This window comes from Pholcus phalangioides, unplaced genomic scaffold, assembly GCF_987345545.1.
Source record: "Pholcus phalangioides strain wild (caught in Gottingen) unplaced genomic scaffold, Ppha-v1.0 ptg000008l_1, whole genome shotgun sequence".
NCBI lineage: Eukaryota > Metazoa > Arthropoda > Arachnida > Araneae > Pholcidae > Pholcus > Pholcus phalangioides.
The window spans coordinates 59,631,317-59,650,179 of record NW_028301601.1 but is presented as its reverse complement, the minus strand read 5'-3'; the positions used below and the strand labels follow the sequence as shown (position 1 = coordinate 59,650,179).

Sequence of the window (18,863 nt, the reverse complement as noted above, 5' to 3'; positions counted from 1 at the left end):
AAATCATTGTTATGGTTTTAAACTGATTTGGATGGGATTTTGCTCCCTTCCACAGCAAAAAAATCTCAACAACTTATACACATGATTATTATAATGAATGACTGGATCAGACAATTCATAATCTTTACGGTAGACTAGTATTTGTCAGAGACAAAGTTTTTTGTAACACCCTGTATTTTGAGAATTTTCACATCTTGACTGAGATATATACATAGTTGGTTCCATTTGCACAGATTTCTTTCTCCTTAAACTTAGATTATTTTGAAAAAAATGATCAAGCAGGGGAAAATATGGTCTAGTCTATACAAAACATTTTAGAATATAATTTTTGTGATAAAATTTTTTTTGAACCTATTGTTAATACACTTATAGATGAGTTACTAACGTGATGTATATTTATGCTTTTATTTTTGCTTTATAGTTCCTATGATTACCTTTTGTAAATTTTTTTGTTTTAATATGTGCCATGGCTTATGAGTTTAAAAAAAAAAATTCAAATGGACTTTATATTTTGTGATATCACGTACAAGAAATGGTTGTGTTTTTAGAATAGATTTCACTACTTCCTCATTTTACCTTACCCTCAATTGTTAACATTGCATATAGTTTTTGTAATATATGTGTTCATATTTTAAATTTGATCCCCCTAAAATGCTGAACTTGAAGCAATTTTTAATGTTTTCTTCGATTTGATATAATCATCACACTCGAAGCATAATTAGTTTGTGGCTAAGCAAAAATATTACATTTTCAAATTGAATTACTTGTCTTGTTCGCAGTTAAAGCATTTGAGCTATGAGCAGTTTCTGTAATATATGCATAGGTTTTTGTTGATTTTGCATTTGTGTGACATTTGACATACATACAGTAGTACTGAAGAAATTTGGAGAATTTATTAATAATGATGAGAGGGTTGAACATATTAGCCATAGACATTTTTCGTGAATTTCCCTATTATCTGCGAAACAAAACTGTCCCCAGTTTGTGCACAATTTCTTGCATATGTAAAAAATGACCACCTATTCGAAGCAATGCGATAAAAAAAAAATTACCAATGCAAAATCAATGAAATGGAATTGTATTTTGTGTGTACACGATGCGAAAAAACAACAATACCAGTTTGAATTTACTGTCTTAACCCTTTGAAGGGCAGACATTTTTTCCAAAACTCATAGAAAACAATGTAAACAGGTGGTCTTAATATGGGGACACTGCACTGGCAAGGGTTTAACTGCCAAATGAATTTATGAATGCATAAATTCATGTCTTCTATTCTCAATGTTTGGTAAATTAAAATTGTTGATTCATGTCTCCCATTGATGATGTGTTAACATAATTTACCTTTACAGTCACCATTTTAACATTGAAGATACTGGTATTATATTCAGACGCTCAATATATCACCAGCACAAGAAAAGAAATTTGAAAAGTACACAGATTCTTCAGAACATATTAACTTGACACAAACCTCAAATCAAAAAAAAAAATCATGAGTTCAGAACTGCCCGTGTTTTTTATATCCTATATTTTTTGTAACATTAGAAAAATGGAAGCTCAAACTCTATGCCAAATCCATGACAATTGATTTTTTGTATTTTGTGAAGTTCAATGACAATCACAACCTGAATATTTCCTTCAACGAATGTTATTTTACAATTTTGTATTTTATATTCCGGTGAGTTTTTTTGAAAATAGTTTTTATTGGGATTAATATTTGTTAGATAAAATAACATATATACCAAGTTTTTTTAATGTAATTTATATGATGTAGTAACTGACAATTTTACATCAGAAATATTTAAAAACAAATTAATGTTCAGACTATTTAGAGCAGCAAATCCTTTGTACGTGTAAATATTTATTGAAATGACTGTGAGTGTGTGTGTTTTTAACAAATATGTATTTGTGATTGTGAAAAAGTATGTGCTTGATTCTAGTATAGCAGTGATTTTATTGTACATAAGTTAGTAGTAACTAATATTTTATGAGCTGAATTAACTTCTAAAATTAAAAGCTTCAAATTCCGGTGAGAGAAAAAAGAAAATATAAATGTTTTAGTTTGAAATGATGCAATGAATGATTATTATTTATCAGTTGAATGTGAGCTTTTTTTTATCTTAACATTTCCTCAATTTCTTTTGAAGTTGAAAGAAAATTTAGTTAACAATATCTTTAACTATATTGATGTAACTTACTATATAGTTGAAGAAACTCGATGTAAGTAAGAATTGTCGAGAAAAAAATATGCAATTAGATATTATGAAAAAAAGTGATGTGATTTGGTATATATATGTTACTACCAAAGCTCAATGTGCAAAATTCTGGTTTTTGCTGGCCCCTATGATTCGGGTTCACCACCAAGTTGGCATATATTTTTTTGAATAATTATGTCCATTTATAATTAGCCATAGCTAATCATAATAATTATGGTTAGCTATGGCATCCCTAACAATAAAAAGAATCTGAATACGGATATCTCAGTGATCCATGTATAGGGATCAACATATAGGGGCCAGTGAAAGCACGAAATTCAGACATTGGCTGGATCAACTAGGCCAGCCAGTTCGCACACTGACCAACTTCAGGCTTTGGCAGAAGCATATATACAGACAAGTATAAATGATTGAGACAAGGCCTTTTCTTATAGCATTTTCTTAGTGAATGTTTCTAAAAAACTGGATAAATGCTGGTGCCTTTGTATTTTGTAAAGGCTTTTTGTACTATATAAGGTAGAAACATATTTTACTAACACTTTGCACTTTAAGATTTTGCAAACAATTTAAAAAAAAAAAATTTAAATGCCTTAGATGCAAAATTTATTTTTTATGTCAGGACAATTTTTCCTATTTTATGATAAATGCTAAAATTTCACAAAAAATGTGCGTCATGGAAAACATGGAAAAGAAAAAAAGAAATATTGATCTAGAAGACAAAGGAATGCTTCTAGTTCTCAATGTAAAGCTTCTGTCTTGTATATCCCACCGGTTTTATGTGCCTAATATGATTCCAATTCTTTCTGGATCATTTTGTTGTTTTCCTATATATATATGCTTTTATTCGAATCATATTTTTGCCTTTGATTGCCATCAACTTTTCAAATGTTCTAATAGAGTGTTCTTCAATCTTTTTTACATCTGCAGACCGGTGAAACAAATTTCATAGACCACAGAAAAATAGATAAATAGGAGAAATAATTTGAGGACCAGTGAAAAATAATTTGAAAAGACTGGAAAAAACTAAATAAATATGAGGAAAAGTTGCGGGCCGGCAAAAAATTGATAAACAGTAGAAATAATTTATGAACCACAAAAAATACAGTAAATGAAAGAGATAATTTGTGGACCGATAAAAAAAAAAAATTAGGAAAAATAATTTATGAATGGCAAAAAATAAATGGGAGAAATGATTTGCAGACCTGAGGGCTAAGACAGACATTTCTTTCAATTCATACCGTGCACCACCCAGGCTCTATCGACCATTGTCAATTTTAGCCATTGCCTTGGATGAGGGGGCTCGGGTGCTTTATTATGCATTAAAAATACATGAATATAAAAAACACATCATTTAAAAAAAAGTATATATACAGATTTAAATATTTCTATTATACAATTTATTTCGATGAGCTCTTCTGATGTCTTTGCTAAGACAGACATAAAAACCATTGAAAAGATATATTTAAATTAAATCTAAAATTATTTAGCAGCTGTATGAATTGGGTGGAACACTTTGTGGCCTTGCAGCAAATTCCCCCACACTGGCACTGGATCCGCAGACCAGCAGTTAAAGACAACTCTTCTAGGATTTGAAACTTAAAAGACAGCATTTTATCATTTCTAAGGAATCCACCTCAACATAAAATGAAATCTTTTAATGTTTAAATTGTCATAATTTGTTCACAAACAGAAAAATAGATTCTCTCCCCCCCCCCCAACTCGATAATATAAAGCCTTTTATATGCTGTATTTGAAGAAAAAATTCTATGTGCAAAAAACGTCAGTATGATATAGAAAGATTTGACTGATATGCAAGTATAGGTATCAAAACGAAAAAGGCTGACTGAATACAAAACATACAGTATGTTATACTAAATACCAATACAGACTTATTCTAAATATGCATATTTACATGTCAAAATTTTTATAATGCGCAGGTGTATTTTTATATAATTTTACACAGACATCTTTTACATTGATTGGAATTGGATGTGAAGTATAGAAAAAAAAAAAACTTGAATATCTCATCAATCTAAACATTTATGGAGAGAAATTCATCATTTTTCTGGATGAATGATTACTAGATGTGCACATAAAAGAAAACACGGCTGAAGCACAAATGATTATTTTCTGTTGAAAACTTAACCGAAGAGAGATGTGTTCGATTTTATGTAATGTGCAAAATATTCAAAAGAAATGTGCTTGTGTTTTTCTGCTCAAACTTTATTTCAAATAAAATTGAATACTTGAAGACAAAACTTGTGTCTAAAAACATTTATGAATCCTTACTTTATCATTTACAATATGTTGCAGTTGAAATTTACACATTAATGAATCGCAGCTCAATTTTCGTCTTCATCACCATCATCATCTCTTTCCTCGGGATACTGAAATATAAGAAATTTTATTATTTGCATGAAATTTTTAACTTAATGTAACAAGCTTATTTTTTTCCCTTTTTACTGCACACCAACTTTATTCATATCGACATACAGCAATTTACTACCTATCAAATTGGGTCAGAAATCTTTCATTACTTACATCCTTGCCTTGAGCTTGGAGGACACTTTCAGACAGGACATACTGAGAAGGCTATAAATATTGGTGGTCGCTTTAGGTTTAATGGGGAAAGAACTTTTGTTTGCCAATCCTTGGGATTTACGTAGATCTCCTCTCCACTTGTTAATACAAGATTCCTCAAAAGGCTAGTTACATTTGGAGATGATGATTTATTAGGGAAAAAAATTCAATTCTGCCTCCATAGGGGACTCGAACCAAAGTCTCTTGTTTGCCGGATGAGTGATCTACCCCTAATTCACCTGGCACTGATCATTCAAGCTATGGAAACAGATAGAATATTTCTTCCTTGGAGCATGTATATAGCTACAGGGTGGTTCAGAAAAGATGGGAAAAACTTTAAGAGGTGATAGTACACACCAATACAAACAATTGTTATCAAAGAATGCAGGGTCTAACGTGAAACACAAATGCGCTAGCGCATATTGAAACAGCCGCTCCACAAACGTTAAACAGCATTCCTGTTGAAATTCATTGGGAGAAAATAGCACTATGCAAATCTGCGTCACAGTGAATAAAAAGCTTTTTTTTTCTCTTCGATGAAAATTGTTTGTTTTGTCTACCATCTCTTAACGTTTCTCCCATCTTTTCTGAATCACTCTGTATATGTGTTGAAAGGCTCCATACATAGACGGCAGCGGCATCAATCAATTAATAGGTCATGAATGACATTAGAATATATGTAGATGATGCCCTCTCCACTTGTTGATAACTGAAAGACCAGTTAAGCTTGAAGATTATTATTATTTTTTGGATCTACACTATCTACCAATAAGTATTTGGACACCTGTGATAGAAAAGAAAAACTAACTTTATTCAAAATCAATAGTTGGTAGAGCTTCCACGAGAGGCAATTACAGCGTGAACCTTCCGGGGCATACTTTCCACTTTCCACAAGTCCTTGTGTGACGGCTAGTGGTATTTTCTTCCACTCGGCTTGGAGAAGACATGTCGGTTCCTTCACCGATTTTGGACGGGTAGGGCACCCCTTAATTCGGCGATCCAACTCGTCCCAGAGGTTCTCGATAGGGTTCAGGTCTGGGCTCTGGGCAGGCCAGTCCATTCGATGAACCCCATTGGCACCATACCAAGCCTTGGTTAACCTCGCAGTATGACAGATGGCATTGTCGTCCTGGAAGTAACAGGGGTCCACCCCGTAAAACTGCCACAACCTAGGAAGCACATTGTCATCCAAAATAGTGCAGTAGGCATCGGCATTGAGCTTACCATGAATGGGGACCAAAGGTCCCAGTCCATACCAGGAGAAACACCCCCAGACCACAATTCCACCTCCGCCGAACTTGAATGTTGGCACAATGCATTCTGGCAGGAGACGTTCTCCAGGCAGACGCCAGACCCAGACCCTGCCATCCGAACGGTAGAGGGTGAACCTTGATTCATCGCTCCAAAGAACCCGTTTCCACTGATCTACAGTCCAATTTCGATGTGCTTTGCACCACATTAACCGAGCAACGCGGTTGGACTTTGTGATCAAAGGTTTATGGGCAGCAGCACGACCATGAAAACCAATCAGATGTGCTTCCTTACGGATGGTATTCATTGAAACAATACTCCCGGATGCCTGTTGAAACTCCTCGCGGATGAGGGCCATCGGTTGGGTGCGGTTCTTCCGAATTTCTCTGGACAGCACCCGTCGGTCTCTATCTCCCAGTTTCGTTGGTCTGCCGACTCGGGGCAAATTCTGACAATCACAGCTCACCTTCCACTTCTTAATCACATAGGCCACTGTCGATTTTGGGTACTTCAGCTCGCTAGATATGTCCCTTAAGGATCAGTCATTTTTGTGATACCCGATAATTATACCTTTCGTGAAATCAGAGAGCTCCGAACTGCGCGGCATCTTGCATGCGACTAATGCCGATGTTGTTTCCTACATGATATATACCGGCGGAGGGCGTGACGTATCTCAGGACCGCAGATATCATCATTTGCATAGGTGTCCAAATACTTATTGGTAGATAGTGTATAACCTGCAGATCTGACAGTAGGCTTTACAGTAGCGGACTTACCATTTGCACCCTTCAATGTAAGGCTGTATTCAAGAAGACGGACAATAACCTCTTCCAACCTGCTTGTGGCATGCATTCCCGAACGGCTACTGATCTGGCTCAACAAGCCATTTTCAACTGAAATATTTAATTTGAACACGCACAGAGAACTAAGCTTGTCTTCCTTTTTAATTGGAATGGTAATTTAGTCTTTAAAGCACGGATTGATGAATAAATCCTGGGCACCCAGGTACCTATGGCAACTAAGAAAAAATTGATATTGGCACCTAAAATTTCCTATGTTTTATTACCAGCTCAAAAAAAAGAAATATGCTTGGCTCTTCAAATATTCGGTTGGTGCCTAGATTTTTCCTTGATTTGTCAAGCCCTGCTTTAACCCTTTTAGTACTACATTATGAAAAAAAAAATGAAATAATTATCATGAAAATTTTTTGGTAGGTCATTTTATTTCTAACCAAGGCCTAAAAAAAACTAATTAAAAAAATCATTTTGTACCTAACGATTTAATTAAATTAGTACTAGAAAGTTTTGTCAGCAAGATATGCCAGGGCTATTTTGTCAGTAGATATGCCCAAGTTACCAAAAAATTTTTACTCAGAGAAAAAAGTCCAACATATTGCTTCTTTTGACTTTTTTAGGGCATAGTGACCCATTTTCATGTTGGCAGATATGCTACTATAAATTCCAAACATTTTGGGCTGCTCTCTGCCTGCAATTTGGTAACTACACAAAGAAAATTTTAGGCACCAAGTTTTTAATTGCCGTGACAACCTGAAATTTGTCCAGTCCTTATAATAAAACAATGAAGTAAAACACTGCTTTCACAAAATGTTCCCTAACAAATGCATAAAATAAATTATTTGGCTTTCAACGGTGTTAAAATAAATAAATATTCAGTATTATGTATTGTTCAACATATTTGAATTGGTATTTTTTATACTCCATAACACTTTTGTGTGATGTAGTAAACACTTTTACAAGAACAAAACATCCAACTGAATTTTATTAATTAACATGTTGAAAAAACTGATTGTCCCACACTTGTGCTGTGATCTGGTAATCATGGAGTTATACATCCTTTTTAGTAAAAAAAACCCACCAAACAATGTATGTAAGGGATGTTACAGAGGTTAAAAGGTTGGTAGTATTTTAAAGTACTGTCAGTGCTGAAAGGGTTAAAGTACTTATCGTTTGAATTTCAAGTGTGGCTCCTAGTTGTTATTTTTGTTTTCCAACATTACCCAAAAAGATCAAATACTCCTGTTTCTAAGGTTCATATACCATTTCATTAAATATATTCATTAAAGATATTTCATTTCAATAAATATCTATCTATTATAACTCCACTCCACTCTCAATAAAAACTGTCTTTTTTTTTTAAGTGGAGAGGAAAAAAAAACTACACATATAAATGAACCTTCCTTGCAATACAAGTTAACAAAAATAAAACTTTCCTGAAAGATAATAGACATGACTTCAATGTGAATATAACCATCTCACTTACTTTGACTTTCACATCCTGGTCTTCTCCATACTGTATAGCATTATCAATCATGAACAGTAAATCACTGATACTCTCATCGTCCTCCCTGTTCAACGGCATGAAACGAACCATACTGTATTCATCGATCTAGAGGTGATGAGAAAATATTCATCAGTATAAAGCTACTTTAGTAAATTATGTTATTTAGTACTTAATACAAAAGTTTGGTTTAGGATAAAGAAATTACGCTAAAAATCCTTTATAACAATACCCTCTACACCAGAGGTCTTCAACCTTTTCCGAGTCACGAGAACTGCCAATGCTCATCCTCAAAAGAAGTGTACGCTTATAGCAAAGTTTGATATACAAAATCCAGATAATTTTAATCCTTGAATGCAATTTGTGCAGGGTCTTCAATTGGGCTTGCTGAACAAGCGCTCACAAGTATGAAATCCGACATGAGCATATTTAGTGCTTAAGAGAAGCACAGCGGTGGTCTAGAGCAACAGGTTGAAGATGCCACCCCTATAACAACAATGGCTTATACTAACGATGGACAAACTTTTTCAGGAGCGAGCCAAAAAAAATATAAAAAATTTAGCAGGCCGGACATAGATTCATAATTACAATTTTTATGCTTAAGTCGGGATGCCCTTAAGCATTGTTATATCAGCATTTAAAAAAACTTATGTTGATAAACTTAAAGTTGATATATTATTTAAGGGCATTTTCTTTAAGAAGTGAATTTCTAAGTTGTTTATTTAGTAATTATTAATTAATTAATTTTAGTTATTGCTTTTTTTAGTAATACCTAATATAATACATAAACAGAGCTTGAGCAACCTTCAAGTGAAGTCTTCATATATGGAGATGTAGCCTGAATCCTGGGAACTGACCTTTATGACGAAAACTCAAAATAATAAGCCTCCCCCCCCCCGACACATTCTTTGAAGTAGGCTCTATAGGCTCTAAAACAAATTTCTCAGAAGTCTCTTTAAATAAAGCTTACAGATAACACTTTATAGGTTAAACATAGTTAAGGATCCCAATCGCTGGAGAATGCTATGGATACTAACAAAGCATATCAATCCATGGTTTCTATAGGAAGCCTGTCAGCATTTCTATGTGCAGTAAATGAAAACTATTATGATAAGCAATGTCACCTGAAAAATCTTGTTTTTATTGCCACAGTTAGATCAATAAAACAGATAAATATTTTGGTCAAGATGTTGAGATCAAATTCTAGGAATATATATCTCAGAAAAAAAAAAAGGAAAAACAAACTGCAAAAGCATAATTCCTGAGAAAGTGTTCCTTATCCAAGGTTTGTTCATTTTTTTTACATTAAAAGCAAAATCTGTCAATATGATAATCCTTAACATTCTTAGAGATAACATTGATGATAATCGGCCAAAACCTGTTTACAGACATTATAGCTGAGGTGTCTTAATAACCAAGGTCATTATAATCAAGTTTGACTGATTGACAGTCTTAGAATCATGATACCGAAATATCTTTATGGTCAAGTTAAAAAAAACTACCAACAGCAGCTTGTACACACATGAACGATTGTTCTTCAGATGAAAATGCTCTTGCATGGACTCTAAAAAATATTTATGAATAACGTCACAAAAAAAAATTTCTTTCATAAGACATTGACAAAAAAAAAAAAAAATTAACAAAGATCTGGTTCTTCTAAGAATCTATTACCAGGCTTGCAATAGCTTTTGTAAGCTTGACATATTTTTTGCGCCAAGTTTTGCTATGGTTGGATAAATTAAGCTCCTCCTCCAGAAGTAGATGCACATTTGGCTCAAGAAATCTGAAAAAGTACAAACGTATTTATTTTAAAAATGCTCAATCCAAACAGAGTTTAATTGTGTGAGTGTGTGACATGAGTATAACAAAATATCTGGTGGAGGCATACATTAACTTTTTTCACATGAAGATTGTTAACTTTGACAAATGCTACTGTAGTTGAAAAAAGTATGGTGGCTCATAACTACAGTGAATATGCTGAGGAGATCGACATTATATTGTACAATACAACATTTAATAGGAAAACTTCTTAAATGGGAAATGTTTTGATATTGGGGGGGGGGGGGGTAACAGATTCTGGAACCATGATTTCTTTAATAGGAAAACGACAAAAATCAGTCACTACTATTACTGTTATTACTTTACCATACACTTCCTACACATTCCTATGTAGAATTTCTCTAACAAATCAGTACATGCAGGAATGTGTGTTCTGAGTATATGTGGCCCCTAACATATTCATAACGTCAGAGTTGTACTTGTTTTGTGTCCTGTCGGTGCTGACATCTGTCTACCAGCGCCATATAGACAAGCACAATCAGGTCACCAAATATCAACTAAATTGAATTAAGATTTAAACTGAATAATATTAATTATTTTCAGCCTGAACTTCATTCTTTTTAATATTTAATGAAGGGAACTTAAAAATAAATATATTTAAACCTTTCAAGCTGCTTTCGAGCGTGTTTGCTGAGAAGATCTACCTTCGACAACACATTTACATGAGGCACTTCTAAAGTAACCATGGCTGAGAGAGCTGTCAGAACACCAGACATGAACACAGACGGTTCCACCATGAACTTTGAATCTAGTAAATAAACTGCACAAATGTTGAAATCCATTCTATGCAGGTGCTCGATCAACTTCCGCATACAATCAAGGTGAGTATACAATTCGATCTGACCTGGAACAGTATAAAGGAACCTATAAATACCACCACTTTATCAATTGAAAACATATAATAGTTTTTGTTAAGGAATTTTTTGTTATTTTTATATAAAATATATACATGTTTGTTAAGGAAATGCCCTTCTCCTAACTGTCCACAGCCCATTTTCCAAAATTTAAAAAAATTATAACCTTCTATCCCAAAACAAAAATGTTTTTTTTTTCAATAATATATTTTTTTCAATATATTTCTAGGACCAGTATACTTTTATATTTAATCTTTTTCATAATTTTAAATATTTTTTATCAATAGTTTATGGCCAAATGAAAATTTTCCATAGGTTTTTTTTCCATTCATGAAATTTGGAATACATTGGTTCAAGTCCTACAACACCAGTTGCCACCAACCAAAATTGTATTCAGAAGATTAAGAAGAATGTAGTCATCCCTTGAACCTACTTTTAAAATGCTAAAGTAAACTTTAAATTGCACAATAGAACTGTAAATTAATTCAAAAATTAGATTTATTTGGGAAAAAAAGAGGTCTTTATTAAATGTTCCCCTCCTGGCTACACTTTTGGGGCTGTTCAAGTGTTACGCAAGCAAATTTTTAGCCATTTTTGACCCCCTCCCCCCCCACCTTGTCAGCAAAACATTGACCCCCCTCCTTTGTCAGCAAAATTTCGTCATCAGCTCTGCCCCTCTGAATCCTAACTCATATTTTTATAAAGGGTGGTCGATGACGTAAGCATTATCCAAATCCCCCTTCCCCCTTGTCATCAAAAGTCAGCAAATCGGAAACCCCCTCCCATCGATGATGACGTAATACTTGAATGATCCTTTTTTGTGATAAATGTAATTGAAAATTATTTTCACTTCATTACATGTTTCAGTTCAGAGACATCTACTATTTCTGAAAAGCACATGTTTTCAACATGCTTAGTTTTTAATCAGTGTTGCAAAACATGTAAAAATGACTTTCTCCTGGCGTCCTGGCATTGGTTAACCAGGAGGGAGGTTCGGCCATAAGTTAAAGAGGAAAAAAGTAAAAAAATCTAAATTTCTTGGTTGCAACATCAAGCTGCAGTAATATTTCACCTATAAATTTTGCTTTGAGAGTACATCTTGTTCTCTAGCAAAACGGAGACACGTTGGAAATTGATTGTCCCCATAAAATTGAAGAAAAAGAAGTGAGAAACACAAAAAACGAAATAAAAATTCAATTGACAAAAAAAAAAGAAGAAGGTTCAGAGTATCAGTGCTTGTACAAGCTGAAAATGAGATAACAAAATAGGTAGAACATGGTGCGATTGTGAAGCATTAATATCAAGTTAACTGTTGAAACAGGCAAAATGCCTCTCTCGTCGGAGTTGCTTATCTCTTTACATGTTTAAATTTAAATTTTTTTCCCCATGAATTTTAACAAACTTCATTGCTGACTACATTTCATTTATTAGCAGATAAAGAAGTGTCTCTAAGAATTTTTTTGTATTTTTTGGTTAACTTTTTTTTAAATTTGTGGTCCAATTTTTTTGTGAATGATACATATATGATTAATATGAACACATCACTTATACATGTGTTCCCTTGCTTTATGTGATTAATTGGTACAGCAAAATAGTCGCGTAAGATGAAATCGCATATAGTGAATTGGATTTAACATGGCTAAGATAGGGATGGGGGGGGGGGGGTTGGTTTTTTTTCAGAGGGACTAAAAAACTACAACCCAACTTCAAAGAAACTTCTTTTTGATGAATTAATTATTCAAACTTAAGAATAAATCCTGTGAATTTAGGCAATATGAATGGCATCTTCACTACGGAATTAGGCATCTTCACTACTTTTGATTGATTTTAGCGAGTGTGGATGTTTTCTATCTTGAAGAGCCTGGTGTGATAGGCTGGTAATAACTCTTTTTAATGAAACAGTAGAGATTTGGCTGACAAGCAGCATTTTCCGTCTCCTTATAAAAACAGCAGCAAAGCCAGAGAATTACATATTTCTCACAAATATGAAAATTCTAGTTTCACTGGAACTGCTTTTTTTTATTAAATTTCTCATGGCATTGTCAATGTGCTACCAAACGTTGTTCATCAGTGAGATATGGTGAATTGCATCTGAGAATTGCATCTCAGCTACATCATCAAATCCAATACATTTAGTCATCAAAGGATTTAACTATGTTATACATTTTTAAGTTGCAAGCCATTTCCAGGATTAAAGTTAAACTCCAATCCGAATTTTGCAGGTTGGAATTTCTAAAATCAACTTTTAAAAATTGTGTTATAGTGAAATCGTGTAGCGTAAAGTGAGGGATACATGTATGTAGAATAATGAACTAATAAATAAAGATTTAATTTCTCACCTGGGCAGTCAAACAACACATAATCGTCTGAATCTTGGCCAAGTTTTTCTTCTAACCATTCCAAGTTTTCTGTCAAATATCTGTTGAAATAAAACTTCTATTAGACACACACATGTAAAAATAATTCATTTAAAGCAATCTGAAAATTAATAATAAAAACATAGCGATTCATTCAACCATGAAAGAAAAGAAAAAAGAAGACATAAGAACAAATTCAGATTTAACCAAGTTTTTCTAATGAAAAGTATTACAGTGGAACCTTTTGATAAAAGTCTGTTGACTTAGTTCATAAAAGTGTCCAGTAACAGGAAGTGTCTGTTATGGGAGGTTCCACTGTATTTGCGAAGCATCTTATAATCTGTTAACAGAAAAGCATGCAGTGAAGGGAATGCTAGAGAATGCATTCTCATGCATCAGTAAGTTCCATGTATTTTCATATGATCATTAAATGTTAGAAAAGTTTACTTCAAAATTAGTTATCACTTCTTCCAGGGAGAAAATGTGATAGTTACTGGGAATTTTGGCCAATGGAAACGTGGACGAATTCTTGAAAATTATAATGCAATAAATGATCGAGAAACTTTCATTGACAATGAAGGTGACAGAGCCATTGGATAAAAGAAAATTATAGATAAATTAAAGTAGGTGTCTTTTAAATAAAAAACAAATTTTCCTATACTTTGATAATATCTCTAAAACAAACATTAGGATATTAACGACCCTATGTAAGTTCTGAGTTGTGAAGCCTGAATTTTGATATGTATATGCTGTTTGGTTAAGCTTATAGCAGGGGTGCACAACCTCCAGCCCACCAAGAGGTTCTACTCGGCCCACCCACGAAAGGTATTGTGGTAAAAAATATTAATACATACAATATATGCATAGGCTGAGTATATTTCTTTCAAAATGCGGAAAATTGTGATCCATACAGGTCCAATCATAGCTAAAAAACTTTTCAAATGCAAGTAAAGTTGCCAAATACAGCCCAAAAAATTGAAGTAAACTCTTGATAATTACCATCAAGAAATTTTCAAAGCAAATAAGTTTCCATTCATAGCCAAAAAAATTGTGAAAGGCAAGGAATGCTGCAAATTGCAGTAAAAAAAATTGTCAAAAGCAATAATTTATTAGCCATGAATATAATCTTAATTCTTGATCTCAAAAATTCAAGTAAGCCTCACTGAAAATAAGGGGGGGGGGGAAACAGGATATTTTATGAAAACGTTGGGATGACCAAAATTACAAGAATGTCCCATAAAATATTAATCACCTTATATCAGGGCCGTAACACGGATTTTTGTGATATAATATGGCAAACATGATTTTGTCGCCCCCTTCCCCCCATCACTGTGGAAATTAGATTTGGTAATGGTGTTTTTGTTCCCACCTAAAATTTGCTACCAGGGCAGTTGGGCGCCACCCTGTAGTTCCGGCCTGGAAGAGGCAGAATTACCACATATCTGGCCTACGGACTGAAAAGGTTGTGAACCCCTGGCTTATAGCATGAAAACATACTTACTCCAAACAGAAAACTAAACCTCCATTTGGTCCATACCGCAAGTCTGCATCTTCCATTGCATCATCCACATGAATCAGCTCTCGGATATCTATCATATTGAATTATTTTAAAATTTTTATTTTTCCCCCATGTATATAATGTTTAAATTTTTATGAATCAAAAATCACAAATAAATTAAAAATATTGAAATAGGGAAATTGTTTAGGGTTTGTTTACTTACAACTTGATATTCTTCTCTGAGACTTTTTCCCGGGTTGAGCATCAGGTAATTTTAGTTACCCAACTGATAGGATTTTATCCCCAATCAATGCTCATCTGCATTTCCCCTGAGCAGTTTATCATGGAATCTCTTCAAAAACTTCTGTCAGGGCTGACAAAGAGCTCTGAGGCACCCTGATTAAGTTTGGTGGTGCACAGTTTGAGAACCCCTGCCTTAACCTATAACTGTATAAGAAGTCTGTATAAAGCAATTTTTTTTCCTGCTATTGTAGGCTTGCCTTATAATGAACATTTACTGTACAGTAGACTATATACTTTGTACACACACAGAGGTACGTGTTTTCTTCTTCTATATATGCTCGAGAAAAACCCACCTAAAAATGCCAGATTACTGAATGGGCCGGACTAAGGCATAGCTAGATCATGAAGAGTCAGTAACATGATCTATGTTACCACATAAATGTTTTTAAAAAGAGGTCTCTAACATTATATTATATTTTCTAAAATAATTGTTAAAAAATACTAAAATTAAAATTAAATTAAAAACTTAAAAAAATTATCCTTTGTTCATCCAATCTTGGGCTATTAGCTGCAATAATCAAGTGCTCCACTATTGCAGCCTATCGATAGATCAATGTTTCCAATCGGAAATATTTTATCATGTAGAAATATGCAAATTATTTTCAGTAATGTCATTTTATTTCATTTGGAGAAGGAATGGGTCAGTAAGCCAACTGTGCCTAAAATTTGTTTTTGATCTGGAGTATAAGTATTGCTTAAGATCGGAATCATTCACTACTTCTATTTCCATCATCATTTTGTATTCATGTCTTGAGATTAATGTAACATTTCACCTTTGGTCATTAAAGTTTTAAGACTGAAATGAAATAATAATTTACAGTTTGTGCCTTATTTGTGCCGGATCCAGTTGATTATCATTCAATGACCTTATGATCATGTTCGAGATCCTTGTACAGGTTCAGACTTGCCATACCTACAATGAATCGCGAAGTTATCTCATTGCTACCCTTACCAGTTGATGAACTTGATCTAATTTTAAGTTATCTCTATCAACATGTTTCTCACTGGGGAGGAACTGACCATCCTTTTGACTTGAGCTGATTATCATACTTTGACTTTTGCAAGCATTGTTCAGAATGGGGGGTGGTCGTCATACAAATTGACTACAATTTGATAGTTTGTGTTGCGTAATGATGGAATTCCTCTAATTATTTGAACTCGATTGGACTGATTTAAATGTTCAGCTAAAATCGAAAACCAGCAGAAACTTTATGTTGGTGAGATTGCTCATTGTTATTCTTTGTTAGCAATGATTAACCTACTTTTCAATTCATATTTAACAATCATTGAATTAAAAAGGAAAGGGTAAATTTTTAATTGTTAATAAGTTTTTTGACAAAATATATTGTTTCCTGTTTCTGATTCGTTGTCTGTGAATCATAAAAAGAATTCGGGCTTGCAAATGTGATCGTTGCAAGTCTACTGTATTTAAAAAAAAAAAAAAAAAAGTCTTCCAAGAATATCGCACAACTCACGCCGTAACTAACTCATAAAGGAGGGAGAAAATTAGATAACTATTGTTTTAGTTACAGAGAAAAAATTGATAAAATGTATATACCAACCTATATAAGGCTCATAATCAAAGTATTCAGCAGCTGGATCAAGATTAACAACGCTCACTTGCCTCCTAGAATCTTCACAATACTTTGATATAACTGAACAATATGTGGACTATAAAGAAATCAAAAACAAGATGACATTAACAGAACTGATTTAATTATGTGATGAGCCACCTGGATAAAAAAGAAAAACAGGCCTACATAGGATAAATAAGAAATTATGATGATTCAAATTCTTTAATTTTTATAAGACTTTTTATGAATTTGATATAACTAACTCCTGACAAACTAGTGACAAAGATTATTTTCTTTATCTCTAATTTAGTATTTCTTTGATTTTACATGGAAACCATTATGTTTGTCAGAGCCTACCGAGGAACATTACCAGAAATAAAAAAAGAAGTTGCGATAGAGGAAAACCATCCATGTCAATTGTAAGAGCATGTGTTTTATTGCAGTGTTTTTCCTTAAGCCGGGTTTTCCTAGGAATAGAATTTCTACGCCGTGTGAAAACACTGATTGGTTGAAAACTTGAAATTCAGGTTTTTTTTTTTTTAACCAATCAGAGTTTTCGTGCTGTAGAAACCTGCTTCTAGAAAAACCTGGCTTTAGCATGAATGTGTGAGCGTGGAGGTAGATATGTCTTGAGGAGCGCGAGGTCATTGTTTTTGTTTATTAAAGCTTTTGCTTATTATTTTAATTCAGTTCGACTTGATGTGCTTTATATCTTTTAATGCTGATGATGGAGACATGATAATTGTGAAAAATAACCAAATAAAACCCACTTAATGAACCAAAACTATAAATGTTTCATTGTTATGCTATATTTGATCTAGAGATGTCACTCTTCACTATTCATACAAAGCCTTCAACATTGAGCATTGAGGAACTGGGAACACTCCCCTTCACATCTTGCCGAGATATCAGAGTTACAGAAATATGGGTATATGGGTAAACAGGTAACATAGTAACCCTCCGATGAAGGCAACAAAAGTTAATTGATAACCGGCTCCAACAGTCATTCATAAAACAATATCATAACTTTGAGATCTAAATATAGATTTATGGCAATTGGGCCCAATAAAAATTATTAATTTAGATTGCATAGTCTGTAAAGGTTGTTACACCACAACTTATGTTTTTGCGGAAACTGGATGTCCCACCTCCATGCCATTCGTCCTCAAATGGCATGTCATCGCAGGTTTCAGCAGCTAGCTGATGTAAGGAATTCAGGAAAGAAAATTTAACAGCCTCTACAGGGAACTAAACCCGTAACCCACATCCTCTTGCATGCCGGCCAAGCAGCTAGACCACTATGCTACAGACGAAATTAACTTCTTTCCTTAGAGCTTACATGTGCCGAACACGAAAGTATGCATGAACAGTCAGACCTAGCTCAGCTAATAGCGCACATACACTGATATTTTGTCACCAGACTGCGATTTATCTGAAGACAAGTTGTCGCTCTCCGCTATTCATATAAAGATTTCATATGTGAGCTATTAGCTAAGTTAGGTCTGACTGTCAATGCACAGTTCCACCCAGCGCGTATAAGCTCAAGAAGTTTATTGCTTCTGTAGCGTAATGGTCTGTTACTGGCATGAGAAAGGACGTGGGTTAGATTCCCCATAGAGGAAGATTCATTTTCTTTTCTGAATTCATCTCCGCATCTTCCAGCTGTTGAAACTTTCATAAATTATATTCATCATGCATAATTCAAGCATGATTTTATTTTTATTTTTAATAATGATTTCCTACCCTTAACTTACTTTGCCGCTTCCAGCGGGACCGATGACAAGTTGACCATACCTCATTGTGATTAATCAATAACAAAACACCTAACCAGCTATCAAATATACACAAAATATCAAGCCTTTACATAACTTAAATAGATTAATTTCCACTAAAAAACAAATTTTTCCCCCATAGTCTTATATAAAGATCACTGAAGCACCAGCTTTTCAAAACTTTAGCTCGTGTTTTGATTTTCGTTTCCGAGATCAGTACGACTTTAACCCACACAAAGTAAAAAAAAACCGAAAGAGAAATATTTTTTGTGAAAATAAACTATTTAAATAGATTTGATAATACTTTTTAACATGCGAAAAATA

General features: G+C 33.7%; 1 protein-coding gene across 1 annotated transcript; it reads right to left on the bottom strand.

The window, feature by feature from the left end:
- Nucleotides 1-4,472: 4,472 nt before the first annotated feature.
- On the bottom strand, nt 4,473-18,757 carry LOC149084673 (GPN-loop GTPase 3). Its single transcript, XM_089235094.1, has 8 exons — nt 18,522-18,757; nt 16,756-16,864; nt 14,894-14,981; nt 13,375-13,454; nt 10,785-11,025; nt 10,014-10,125; nt 8,325-8,450; nt 4,473-4,600 (listed from the first exon to the last, which is right to left on the bottom strand). Exons 1-8 carry the CDS (start codon nt 18,564-18,566, stop codon nt 4,556-4,558), a joined length of 846 nt encoding a protein of 281 aa, XP_089091220.1. The 5' UTR covers nt 18,567-18,757; the 3' UTR covers nt 4,473-4,555.
- Between the last annotated feature and the right edge of the window lie 106 nt (nt 18,758-18,863).

Excerpts from the sequence above, each read along its gene's own strand:
- LOC149084673 (XM_089235094.1), bottom strand. The coding sequence starts at position 18,566 with ATGAGGTATGGTCAACTTGTCATCGGTCCCGCTGGAAGCGGCAAA. Across the intron at positions 13,455-14,893 it reads GGTTTAGTTTTCTGTTTGGA|ATATTTGACAGAAAACTTGG; the intron begins GTAAGTATGTTT and ends TTATTTCAACAG. Across the intron at positions 4,601-8,324 it reads ACCAGGATGTGAAAGTCAAA|TATCCCGAGGAAAGAGATGA; the intron begins GTAAGTGAGATG and ends CTTATATTTCAG.